We start from the raw sequence: 13,039 nt of genomic DNA, 5'->3' as shown, positions 1-13,039 counted from the left end.
GGGCACTGCAGATCCTTCCCAAGCACTCAGACCACCTGTGAGACACTAGCATAGGAGCAGAAACTGCCCTCCCACACCCAAAGTAAGTGTGTGTGTGCCCGTACCTGCCTCTGAGGGGGCTCAGGTTGTTTGCGGGGCCCACACAACTCCGTCCTGCTAAGATGCAAAGGGACGATAGTGAAGGCCCTGGAGTGCCAGGCCCAGGTCAGCGTCCTCATGACAAGGCCTGGCCCTGGTGTTTGCTCAGATTTTGCGAGACCTGCTCTCCTCTCCTGGAGGTAAAAGGGTTAACGGACTAAAAAGACATCAGACATTTAAAGAAACCGCCTCTGGAAAGGTTGGAAAAACCTTTCCTATCACAAAAAGTGCCCCCATAGGCAGCTCCACGTAGGTGAGCAGCTTCTCCGGCCGGCGCCTGCTCAGATTAGCCGGGTGGTAATGTGTGGCATGATTGCACCATGTGGCTGTCCCTGAAGTGAAAACCTAATTGCCTGACAGGACGATAACTTTGTGACGCCCTCACCTTGTTAGGCCCCTTCTGATGCAGTTCAAATCCAGGGCGGCAGCAGGTGCTCCTAATTTACCTCGCTGCAGAGTGCGTGGAGTTTAATTGCACAGCGGTTGTTAGGAAAAATTGGTGGGTGGAATATCAAGTGACTTACTGTATGCTGATGGCAGATGGTGTTCAGAGACACTGTGAGCTAAGTGTATAGGTGAGGTGAGTTAATAAAAGATGCAAATTCCGGCCTAAAATGGTGAGGCCGCCCAGTATGTAAGAAAAGGTAATTAAGTGGCCTCTTCTTCCCCCATCAATCGTATCATCTTTGCCAAGGGGGAAGGTCGTCCGGGATGCCTTGGGAATGCAGTTAGAGAAATGACTCTTCATCTATGGAGTCTCTTTATTTTCTGATGTGATCATTGTCAACAAGGAACCTTGACCGTAAGGTTGCGTTCAAGGAAATCACATGAAACTTCATAAAAAATTAATAATCACCAAGTAGGACAGGCGACATTTGGAAAGAAAATAGAGATGATGATCGTGGGGCTGGTGCTCAGACACGTGAAGAGGGCAGGCACGGCAGCGTAGAGGCCCCGCCTTCATCGGGCTCGAGACGGATATGGCCTTCTTGAGATGCGGCGAGGTGTTCGGGGCACGGGACCCCGTTTCCCCATGGCCTTACAGCAGGTCTCAGTGTCCCTGCTCCTACCGGAAGCAGGGGCTTCTGCCAGTGTCACCGAGCTCACGGGTGTGGGGAGGACAACACGGTGGCAGTTTGTCGCAGCATCTCAACACACTGGAACTCCATGCTTCAAAACACAGGGCGTGGTGTGGCAGGAGGCAGAGACGGCTCCCGGCAAGCCCTGCCTCCCAGCCCGGGTGCACCTGCCTCTCCCCATCTGTGCCTCAGTGGCACTTTCACAGGCACATCAGGGATCCTTGATTGTGCCCCTGAGAACACTTTCTCAGCAGTCACAGTAGCCCTTAAAGCCACACCCCCAAATCCTTTCTTTTCTTATGAGTCGTACCCATTGAAACTTTAAAATATGTCTTTCAAAGCGTGTGTACCCGGGCAGCATGTCCTCTGGGGTGAGGGTGGCCACATGAAACTCAGCACGTCCAGTCATGTTTAAATTTCAGATAAACAACAATCTTTTAGGACAGGTGAGTTTTGGGGCATGCCTGTCTTAAAGACTCTGTTGCTTATCTGAAACTCAGGTGCCCGAAGCTGGCAGCCCACCTAGGGGCGGACGGCAGCTCAGTGGTTATCACGCTGAGATCCGGCAAGGGGGGGGCAAGTCGCAGTTGTCATTACAAAGCTTGGAAACGCACAAGGTCAAGACAAATGTCAGTCTTCTCCGCGTGGCGTTTCCCTTGTCACAGGCCCGAGAGGCACCTGTTCCCGAGCCTCCAGATGCCTCCTCAATATCGCCCCCTACAGGGCAGCTCGCAGCCGGTCTCCGCTCAGCCCTGTGCAAGAGTGTCTTTCAAAAAGTATGTGTCTTTTGTCTGATAACCCTAACAAATATCCGTTTTTTGTATTTTTATAGATTCTTTCTAAAGTTTTTCCTCAAGTGCAATCAGAACTGTTTGAAGAATGCAGGCAACCCTCGAGATATGCGAAGATTCCAGGTACACATTCCTCAGATGCCTGGGCCACGGTCCTGACTTCCGATACAAAATCTGAATTCTCTGATGTTGCCACTGTTCAGAAAATGATTTTAGCCCTCTGAGGGCTTGGGGGCGCACCAGAATCGGTTCACTGGATAAAATACTATTATTCCCTAAAATGATCTGGCACCGTCAGTTCTCCAGATCACTGAGTCCAGTCCCTGCCCATGACAAACTGAAAGTGGGTCTGAAAACGTGACCTCAGCGTTTGCCCTAGGTCCAAGGTGGGGCTCTTAGGGTGGGCATGCCACCCCAAGACTTCTGTGTCGGGCTGGTGGATGTCTGGAAAGCAGAGTTCTCAGAGCTGTCAGTTAAGTGGGGCTCTTACATTCACCCGTGGCCAGCCTCACAGGTGTGTTTCTGAAGGACTGTTTTAGATTTTTTTCAAGAAGTCCTCTTAGCATTAGTTAAGTTAGTTAATTTAGCCTCAGCTACACATGGCTGTTCACACTTACTTGACTGGGACTTGGGGCCCCTACTGAAGACCATCTCAGGGATTGCTGGACTGACTTTCTGAGGGGGAGAGCGTGCAGTGCCACCTACCCGGGTCCTCCTCGGGATGGGAGCAGCCCCCGTCTGAGCAGAGCTTTCGGAATGTGTTCCCAGCTCCGCTCCCCCCCCCTGGGGTGTGGCAAGGCCTTGTTTCCTTGATTCCACACCTCGCTGCCGGACAGCGTTGCTGGACCCAGGCTCACTTGGACTCGTTTGTCCCAGAGGATTTCATCCCCAGGAGCGAGGATGGAGAGCTGGATGGCTGTGGTCCAGTTCGTGTTATTCTCGCCTTTGCTGGTGAATAATTAGGAGGACACTTCAGGATGAAGCATATTCTGCACACGTGACGGGCTATTTTGCTGATTTAATTAGAAAATATTCTGGATTGAGATACAATTGCTGTGGGTCCCTAACCAGTCAGAGAAGAGTTTGACCACCGTTGGACATGACTGCAGATTAAATGAGTTACCAAATGATTCTTACTTGGGATTTAAACTAGTTCACCACTGAGTTGCTCATGCTGTTCTTTTAGAAATTTAACTTGCACTTCAGTGAACCATGATACTTGGTTTTATAGCTGGCAGCCAATCAGAGAAGGGTCTTGGAGCTCGCCCGGGCCACGCTCTCGAGGTGGGACAGTGTAGTGTCTCCTGCTACCAAGAGTTGGGTCTGCTTCCATTTTTCTTGCACAAGGCTTCACAGGAGATGTTGACCCATTTAAGGAGAGCAGAGGCCAGTCATTGTCTCACCAATGTCCAAACACAGTGTCGGTCACAAGTTATGAGAAGAGCTTCCTTTGGTCTCTGTAGCTAATCCCTGCCTCTCAGAAGGTTTGACTGGGCTCAACAGGACACTGGGGCTCACACAGTCTTTCCAGCTGGTTCCACACCCTGGGCACTCCCGGTAGGCGCGCCGTAGGGCTGGCCCAGGCGGAGAGGCAAGGCATAGACTGTCTGCTTCCTCTGCTGAGCTGCACTCCGTCGCCTGCTGTCTGACCCACATAGGGATGATAGAGCAAAGCCAGGGGCCTTGTTTAATTTTGATTTTTACCTTTCTTGTTTTTTTTAATGCATCGTGGTCTAAGAACTTAAAAGGGTCATGTCTGTCTCAGTGTTAGGTGGCATTGCATCGCACTCAGGCGACCTGTTGGTATAGTCCCCTCAGCACCCAGGGTGGGGCCTGGCAGACAGACTGCCAGGAGGGTGCCTGGGTGGACAGGAGCAGCCCTGCCTCCTCCCGGCAGAATGCCGGGCCACTCGCGGCACCAGAGGGGCGTCAGAGCCTTGTTCCCGCCAAGGCAGTGCAGAGGGCTGCGGGCAGAGAAGATCCGAGGAACCGGGACCTGGGCACTGCGCACCGGCAGTACCCCGAGGCTCAGAGCGGGGGGCACAGAGGTGCCCCCGGTGATCCCAGCAGTGCCCACAGGGGAGAGAGCTGCCGGGAGGCGCCCTGGCAGGGAGCTTTGGGGGTGTGGTGGGTATTGCCCCTGCTTCACAGTCTTCTTGTGGGGCTCGACGTTCCCTATAAAAAATCAGTTACATTGATGTATTTGTGTATATGCACGTAGCTTTGGCCTTTTATTTTTAACCCTTAAAATACTATTTATTTTTAATCACTTCTATTCTTCTTTTTTTCCCGACTAAAAGATTTTTTTTAGAGCTGTTTGAGATTTAGAGAAAAATTTCATAGAAAGTGCCCCAAATTCCCATTGACCCCCAGGCGCACTCCACCCCCCCATGGTTCCACCTCTGCAGCCTCTTGAGTTCCTGTGGCACATATGCTACATCAGATGAACCACTATTGATGCGCCACTAATAACCAGGGCCTGTGGTAGCTTTGGCTTTAATGGTCATTCTATGTGGCCTGTTTATAGGTGCAGATGGAGCAGGGAAGGTGGACACGGGTGGGAGCCCTCCTGGCCCCCCACATACCTGCTCAGGCTGCACATCTCTCGGGGGGGTCGGGGTTCTCTAGGTGGGCTGGCCCTCATCACCGCTGCCCAGAGCCAGGCTCCAGCCCGGCAGGCCTGCTGGGCGCCCTCCCAGGGCCTGGGCTGCTGTGCGCTGCCTCGGGGACCCACTCTGTTAGAGGGCACAGACGAGGCAGGGTAGTACCTTACGGTTTCCTGGGTCCACTGAGCAGTGCCACTCTGGGATGCTCTGCACAAGCTCACCTGGGAAGGGGTCTGGGGTCAGCAAGCCTGGCCCCACACACATGAGCTGCTCTTCTGCTTTACCCAAAGTCAAGGAGAGATCCTAAGAGGGCCCCGCCTGCCATTCCTCCCTGGTCCCACCCTGGGCCTGGACCTAAGACGGGGGCCTTCCACGCCACCAGGAAGGACTGTTCCACTGGCACACTGGGTCCTTGCTGTCCTTCTCAGTGAACTTGAGAAAGGATACTCCCTGGGCTCGAACACACTTCCACTGTTCATGCTCAGCTCGGCCTTTCCAGATACAAAAAAGTTCATTACCAGATACTAGCTGTGACTGTGGAACTGACCCAGGGATTGTAGGGTACCAGGACGTGGGTAGTAGGGACACTTGTGATTTAGCAGGCCTCTTTTTTGGCAACTCTGAATTTCACAACCCTTCAAGGGAGGACAGTCTCAAGTGAACTAATTTTAATTAGATAAACCGTCTAATTGATAAGTGAAGAGATCAATCAGAACAGCTTTGAAACGAGTTGGCTGGAGGGGTGTTTCTGAAGCTAATGGCTAGAAGAATATTTCTCTGAATTGAATTCACTTGTTAGCGTAACAGGAGATTAAACTGTAATTAGTGTAGCAGGTTTGGAGGAGAAGCAATCTTGAGTCAAAACCAAACAAAACCACCCACCCGCCCCCATTAGCCAAAACCTCGGAGAAACCATCAGGGAGCCTAGGAGCCAGGCTGCACCCCGAGCTGTGCTCCGAGGTGGCCTTTGTTCTGACTAAGGGGTGTTTGCCAGACTCCAGTTTCAAATTTGCTTCATCTCCACAGGTTGTTGTGTCGACAACAGTCAACGTGGACGGCCACGTGCTGGCCGTGTCTGACAACATGTTTGTGCACAACAATTCCAAACATGGGCGGCGGGCACGCCGCCTAGACCCGTCAGAAGGTACGGCCCCTTCTTATCTGGAAAATGGTAGGCACATGTTACATGTCTTTTTTTATTTGCGATGTTGCTTTTTCTTTGCACCATCCTTTATGTTCATCCATGTCGAGTTGTGCCCACTGGGCCCCCTCGCAGGCCAGGCCACCCATGTAAGGGCGTTGAGCCCCCAGGGGGGCCTGGGACATGTCCGCTCTGCTTTGTGCCCTCCCTGTGTACCGAGGAGCGTCCTGCCACCACACCTGCCATTGATTCCACTTTATTGGTTTCTTCCTAAGTCTTCTTTTGCTTAGAGCTTTTGTTGCGATTTTGATTTATTTGGTTTTATTTTGGCTTGTCGCAAGCCCCCATCCAGAAGGCCATGCCCAGATACTTTGTGCACGTGTCAGTGGGCGGTCACATACTGGTTCCATCAGCTCAGAATGGACTTGGAGGACTGTTTCCTGCCCCTAGATGGGGAGGGGGAGAGCGAGAGAGAACGAGTGTGTATGTGTGTGTGTGTGTGTGCAAGTGTGTGGGGGGTGGAGGGTGAGAAAGAAGCATAAAGTGTTTTGTACCAAATACTCCCAAGTGGTCAACTTCTTGTTTTGCTTATTAAAAGAAGCATTTTGGCAGGAGTGACAGGCAGGGTGTAGTGGTTCTGGACGTGGAGTCAGAACTCAGAAGCTCTCAGATGTGGGGGCTGTCCCATGCCCCTTGTGTACATCCCACTTTGTGCTTCTGTGCTGGTTACCGCCGTTTATCACGGCCCCTTTAAAATAAGATCCTTTTCCTCTCAAAACACTTCGTAGATAGTCATCAGAGTCTGACCAATACCAACCGAGAAAGCAAAGTGAGGTGGTTTTCAAAAGTGAATTGCAAACAAAACAGCATGATCAAATCCTTTAGAGCAAAGAGCCCATAAAATTAACCAATTTTAAGACAAATCCTCTACAGTGAGGTCTCGAATTCAGGAGCCTCATGTGAGGCAGACATACACATACGCAGGAAAGTGAATGAAGCGTGTGTAGATTCTCAGAATGAAATATGATTCAGACATGAAAACGGCAAGACGATTTATGAATCTGCTTCAGTCCACAAAAATAAACTAATTTGTTTTTCTACATTAATGACTAAGGTATAAGAGAACAAAAATATAATAATTAAAGGTCGCCCTGGGCACCAGAGTCATTAGAATCTGTGACGTACTGTTTATCTCCTTCCTATGCACTGAAGGTAGGTGTATGTTTTGCTTAGCAACCATCACTAATGAGCCGCACAATTAAGAAGGTTGAATCCCGGTCCTTGGTCCCCTGCTTCCCCAGAGAATGGAGCTCACAAGGCGATAGGTTCAAGGAGGCCCCCTCAGCCCTCTGGTGTTAGGTTGTAGTCTAGGTCCAAAATCAGCCTCCTCTAATGAGCTATTATGATCTGAACAAAGTACAAGTATTTATTTTTGTAAGTAGCATGAAGAAGCATTTGACTGTAAGCAGGAAATATATCATTTAGAAAAATAAAGGCCACTAGTCAGTACCTTGGAGATGAAACTCAGCTAATCAAAAGCTATTTGCAGAAGCAGCCTTGCTCAAGATGTTTTTTTGATGTTTGTTTCTCAGTATTTTGTCAACATCTAAACCAAATCACTTTCTTATAAGAGACTGAGATATCTTGTTCCACCCCAGAAAGTGACTCTAATTTTGAAATACAAATAGGTGACTGAGAACTAGCATGTAGTTGAAGAAAAAGGTCTTGAAGTAAAAGACTTTGTCCTAAATAGTAAGGCATGTGCTGGTTTTGTGGTTAAGGCTTGGTTCTCAAGATGCCTACAAAACATGGCTGTGTCCCCTCTAGGATGAGGAGATACACGTCCCATGCATCCATCCCTTCCTGGGAGAGATGCTGCTTAGGAAGGTCATCACGAGGTCTGGCTGTATTGTCCACAAAGCCATTACCTCCTCCTGCCTGGTTAGTACCATAGCAGAGGGGTGGGGTGCTCGATTTGAGTCAGCCCCACATTCTTTGAGGAAAAAGTGCCCCATCCACCACAGCTCTGAGCTCTGCGCAGGCTCTCCTGGCTAGCACCTCATTATCCAATCATCGGGTATTCACCAGCAGTGTGTACACACAGGCTGATGGTTTCCAAGTAAACTATTTCCCCCTGCTGCTGCTGCGGGGGACGTCTGCCACCGCGTCCTTTGAGCTCACAGAAAAGCAAGGCACATTATTTACAGGGCTGAACACAGGCGAGGGGAGCACAACCCTCCCGCCTCCCCCAGCACGGCCCAGCAGAACTCAGGCTTCCGGGATTTCCTTCCTTGTCACTTGCCCCCTCGTGAACGATGCCAGCCCTGTGTAAGCCCTCCGTGAGCCCTGCCCAGCACCCGGCCTGCAGAGAAGTGATTTGCATGCCAAGTGCCGTAATGTGGTTAGGTTTATGCAATAAGGACAACCGAATCCAGGCTGCGGGGCTTTAGCGAGTTCAGGGGAACAGATGGCCCTAGGAGAGGTAAAAGGTATAATCCTATCAGCTGGAGTATCAGCCAGCCATCTGGACATCCCAAGCACAATTACAAGACATTTTAGCAGGCAGAACAAAGAAGTCTTCATGAGGCAAGATTAGGCCTGTTGGAGTGCCTCAATATTGTGAATGCAGAGAAAGGTGACAAATGCTGTTATATTACTCAAGAGAGCTTGCTGATTAACGGGAACCGGGACGGGGAGCCTGTTTCCTAATAGGATACTGGGTATGGTGGAGAGACCCCAAAAGAAAGAGGAAAAGTGGAGTGTTTTGGTCGACACCACAGGTTTCATGGCTTCAAGGGGCATCACTTGCACTTTTTGAAATCCTCGCCCCAGCCCTTGGCCCCCTGGTTGCCGGACAGACCGGGCCCCACGGGGGCCTAAGGGGGAAAGGTGAGGAGGTCGCTGCAGCCACGGTGTGCTTAGTGCGAGCCTCTTCTCACGAGTAGGCTGAGAGGCTCCTTACAGTTAAAGCAGGTCCCTCCGGCGCATGTCAGACCTGCAGGGGAGGATGCCACGCCTCCTCTTCCCGGAGCCTGGCAGCCCTGGGCCCCGGGAGGCCTGGCCACACCAGGAGCACACAGACCAGGATCTGGCCTCAGGGCTGCTTCCCACAGGGGGCCCGGGGAGGGAAGTGGGGAGCGCGCAGGGGCTCCCTTCCCCGCCCAGTCCCTGCTCCTCCTCTGCCATCTTCAGCTGCCCTGCCAGCTCCTGTCATCTGCTTGAGTGTATTGTGCACGTATATCATTAGATCTCTAACGCTGTCTGTGTAATTCATTTTGCCACGGTTCCCACTGAACACATGTTCCCTCTCTATATGTGCATTGAAATGTATGCAAATTCGGGCAGAAGGAAGATGGCTATCGGCTGCGGAGGAGGCCAGTGCAGGCCTGGGTTTTCTTTCCTCCGAGAAGCAGCACAAATTCCGAGATGACGTGGCTTTCCACTGGGCCACAGCTGCCAGATAGCAGTCTCCAGTGCCTGCAGTAGATCCTGTTTTTTTTTTTTTTCTCTCTTTTCTCACCTCCAAAGTAAATTTGTTTACTGTAATTTTTTTTTTTTGTGAATTATTTGCCATAATTGGCTGTGCTGATGAAGGTCACCCCCTTGGAGGAGACTTGTCAGTCTTTAGAGAGCTGATCCTTTTCAAATGCTCTCCATGCAATTAAGAAAAGCAAATGTCACTCGGAAGCCTCAGAAATGAAAATTTGTATGAACTTATTAGCATGAAGTCAACAGCGCTAGTTAAGGGCAGGCTCCCGGTGTGTGCTCTGTGCTTCTGCTGCGGAGGGAGGTGCGTGCGGAATGAGCAAATATAACCCCCGCTAGTCCAACATTAAAGCAAACAAAGGAAGGTGGCATGTCGGCAGTGTGCTAAACAACAATAGCTAATGGTGATTAACTAGACGTGTCTGCAGAGTGCTGCTTCTGACCCGTCAGGGAAACCACGGCACGCAGGCTTCCGGAAAACTCCCGCTCATGAAGACACGCGGCCAGATCTGAGCCGGAGTCTAAAAAGATGATTCATCTGAAGCCAAGCTGCACGGGGCCTCCCATAGACGAACAGCCTAATAAGGCCCCGAGATGCCCTTTGGAGGACTCTCGTCTGCACACATGGCCACGAGGGGGCCAAGCTAGGGACTTGGGGGTGGCTTGGTTAAGCCACTTCTTGTTTACCGAGCTTACACCCTCCTTTTCGGACAAATATCCACAGAGGTTGTTGGGAACGAGGGGTGAACACCCAGCTGGAGAGGGTGCGCTCAGGCCTGCGCCCAGTGCCTCTGTTCATGGCCCACCTTATCCCCGGCACCCCAGGGTAGCCAGGAGGAAGGTGGGACAATGCCTGGGGGTGCCCAGGGCTTGTGCTGGGATGGAGGCCTGAGCTCCTCTCTCTGGGCCGTCTCTGTGTCCCGACAGCATCCACCAGGAGACTGGAAGGTCTTAGGGTCACTTAGCTGCCTGTCACCCAGGCCTAACTGCCCAGTCTTCTCTGCAGACCAAAGGTGGAAAGCTAGGGAGGGCCACGGTGCCCCCAACCAGAGCAGGCAGCTGTTTCTAGGAGCTCCTCCTCCACAAAAGGCCACCAAAGGCGGCGGGAGAGGTCTGCCAGCACCATGTAGCTGAAGCGCTCACCAAAGGCCAGAACAAAGTCAGACTCCACGAGACTGCAGCCTTCAGGCCCGGCTGGCCTGGGTGCAAGGCTACTGGAGCGCCATGCAGGGCCTCCCGCTGCCCTCCCAGGGCTGTGGCCTCCAGGCCCTGCTCCCCTGTGCCCGCCCTCCCAGGCTGTCTGTCTCCCCTCCCCGAGCAGGGCTGCCTCTGCAGGCCAGGCTGCAGCCATTGTAATAACTCATGCAAATGGGAGGGCTCCCGAGACAGAGCCAGGTCAGGCCGGCGGCTGGGGATTCCTGTCGACAAACAGTATTAGATGTAAAATGTGTACCTTTGACAAAAGTATTAATATACACTTTTGATTTTTTTTTTCCTGATGAAAAGTGAAAAGTAGTAATTGTGGAGTGACAGAGGAAAATGAAGTTTTGAACCAAAAGGCAAAGTTCGTGGATGAAAAAACCCAACCCAATTAGCTCCTTATGAGGAATCGAAATGCAGGGCGTTTGCTCCTCCATCTCCCTCAACAACCTTTTGATCGACTCTGCTTAGATCTGTACAGCAAAGCAGATAAATCGACATGCCACATGCATGCGATGCTTAATCATTTGTAATAGTCATATTTGTCCTGACACATAATTTGCTATATCAAGCCATTTTTTTTCTTGCTCACTAGTATTCCGTGGCTTGGCCATTGCTTTATAAAACATTTAATAGTTTGCTTTAAACACATCAACGTGCTGATCTACAGTTACCCTCTGCATGCCACCCAGAGGACCAGCCCACATCTCCTCCTGCAGCGTCCAGCTTGAGTTGAGGTGGGCAGAGGGGCCGGCGTTGCCAGGAGAGGCTCTAAGGTCCACATTCTCTGTCTTGTGTGAGCAGCCACTCCGTGCATCAAGGCCATCAGTCCCAGTGAAGGCTGGACCACGGGGGGAGCAACTGTGATCATAATCGGAGACAACTTCTTTGATGGTCTACAAGTTGTGTTTGGAACTATGTTGGTGTGGAGTGAGGTAAGCCTGCGAAATCGGTCAGCCCCCAGCCGTAGCTTGCTTGCTTTGTAATGGTTTCACAGGCTGCCAATAGCACACTGACACAAGGCACTCTTCTCAGACGATCGCCTGTGGCAGGGGCTTCTCCAGACTCCCTAAACCCGGGGGTTTCAAACCTGCCATAGGAGGTCTGTCAGTACACGGGAACAATTAGTGCCAGAATTACTAGAAGCAGGTTTAAGGAGACATATGGTGGCAATTTTCATATGAATGATGCCCTGTGGCCTTTCCTGCAAACTAAACCCCAGGATCATTTGCAGATATTTTTCTTAAGGAACACCGTAGAATCCGGGTCTCTGGGTGACAGCTAGAAGGGAGCATTCTGAGACGATGGTCCAATTTGTGCTCATTTTGGTAATTATATCCAACTGGCAAGTGCCCACGGCTCACGGCCAGCGCCTCTGAAAGCCTGTTCACTGTGTGTTTTTGTAGCTGATAACGCCCCACGCCATCCGAGTCCAGACCCCACCGCGGCACATTCCTGGAGTGGTTGAAGTCACCCTGTCCTACAAATCCAAGCAGTTCTGTAAAGGTGCTCCTGGGCGGTTTGTCTACACCGGTGAGTTCACATTTCCAACTTTCACGGCAAAGTGGTTAGACGCCTCCTCCCAGTGGAAGGCATGTGGTGACCCCTTCAGACAACAGACAGGTTCCGAGAGGACGGACGAAGCCCCCTGGGCCCCTGGGTTTAGCTGCGTACACAGGCTCTGAGTCCTCATCTGAGCTGGTGTGATGCTGTGACAGGCGCAGCCCCCATGGCTAGTGAAATTGGGCCCCTTCCTCCATCTGTGGACCTTCAGTTTCTCACCTGGAAAGCAAGGTGGTGGTTGTTGTTAGCCAGGTCAGTCAGCCCCGGCTTTTGTCAGGCACTGCCCATGTGCAGGGGCTACGTGTCCATCTCAGCCCTGCGGGGCGGCCCCACGATGTCACTCTCATTCAGTTGCACAAGTGAGACTCAGACGTTAAGTCATGTGCCCGCACTCCCTACATGAAGGTCCCATTCAGGCCATATTCTGCTCCAGGCTAGCGGGGGGCCTCACACCCTACACCCTATCGACTCTTAAAGGGAATACGTATTCTGCAATGGTCTCACACAAACTTGTGTCACCAGAAAGGGTCGTCTCTAAAGATGCACGTTTATTATCTCAAAGCTGTTTTATCCGGTGCTCTGCACACACAAGTGCCTAGTCAGCACGACTTGTTGGAGGTATCAAGAGATGCCATAAATAAGCTTAAGGCATGTTTGCATTCTGATTTCTAGTCCTAGCCATCTGCAGAAAGCTGTGATATCTGAGAAGTGTTCTTAACAAGGGACAGCGTCTACTGAAACCCCGAGAGGGAGGAAGGGATGGGCTCTGGTTCTTGCACAGTCATAGTCTTGGTGTGCTCAGAGCTGGGGGCCGGGCGGTCCAGGGGGGAACCTGGGCTGGGGTCCGTAGGCTTGGACAATGCTCTCTCACCAGCAGCGGGAGGCCCTGGAGCAGGTCTGGCTCCCACTGTCCAGGCAGGGGACAAGGAGGGCACTGAGGCCCCTTCCACTTTGGGGTTTGCAAAGGTTATTCACCTGCTTCCCTGTGGAAAGTAGTGAATGGGTGTGAAATGCAGTCTCCCAGCACTTTGCAGT

General features: G+C 51.6%; 1 protein-coding gene across 11 annotated transcripts in view; it reads left to right on the top strand.

Moving 5' to 3' along the window:
- The window catches only part of EBF3 (EBF transcription factor 3), a 115,018-nt gene that overhangs the window by 73,467 nt on the left and 28,512 nt on the right, over positions 1-13,039 (top strand). For 7 of the 11 annotated variants that reach the window (XM_036923882.2, XM_036923909.2, XM_036923900.2 and 4 more), the window contains 4 exons: positions 2,050-2,131; positions 5,641-5,785; positions 11,246-11,376; positions 11,848-11,974. In XM_036923882.2, coding sequence (XP_036779777.1) covers positions 2,050-2,131; positions 5,641-5,785; positions 11,246-11,376; positions 11,848-11,974 — 485 coding nt within the window. The remainder of the gene's footprint in view (positions 1-2,049; positions 2,132-5,640; positions 5,786-11,245; positions 11,377-11,847; positions 11,975-13,039) is intronic. The other 4 variants (XM_036923891.2, XM_036923920.2, XM_036923916.2 and 1 more) reach the window with 1 other exon arrangement.

The sequence above is a fragment of the Manis pentadactyla genome, chromosome 8, assembly GCF_030020395.1.
Source record: "Manis pentadactyla isolate mManPen7 chromosome 8, mManPen7.hap1, whole genome shotgun sequence".
In the NCBI taxonomy this organism is placed as follows: domain Eukaryota; kingdom Metazoa; phylum Chordata; class Mammalia; order Pholidota; family Manidae; genus Manis; species Manis pentadactyla.
Note: the sequence above shows the minus strand (reverse complement) of the source record. Positions and strands in the feature narration are given on the sequence as shown.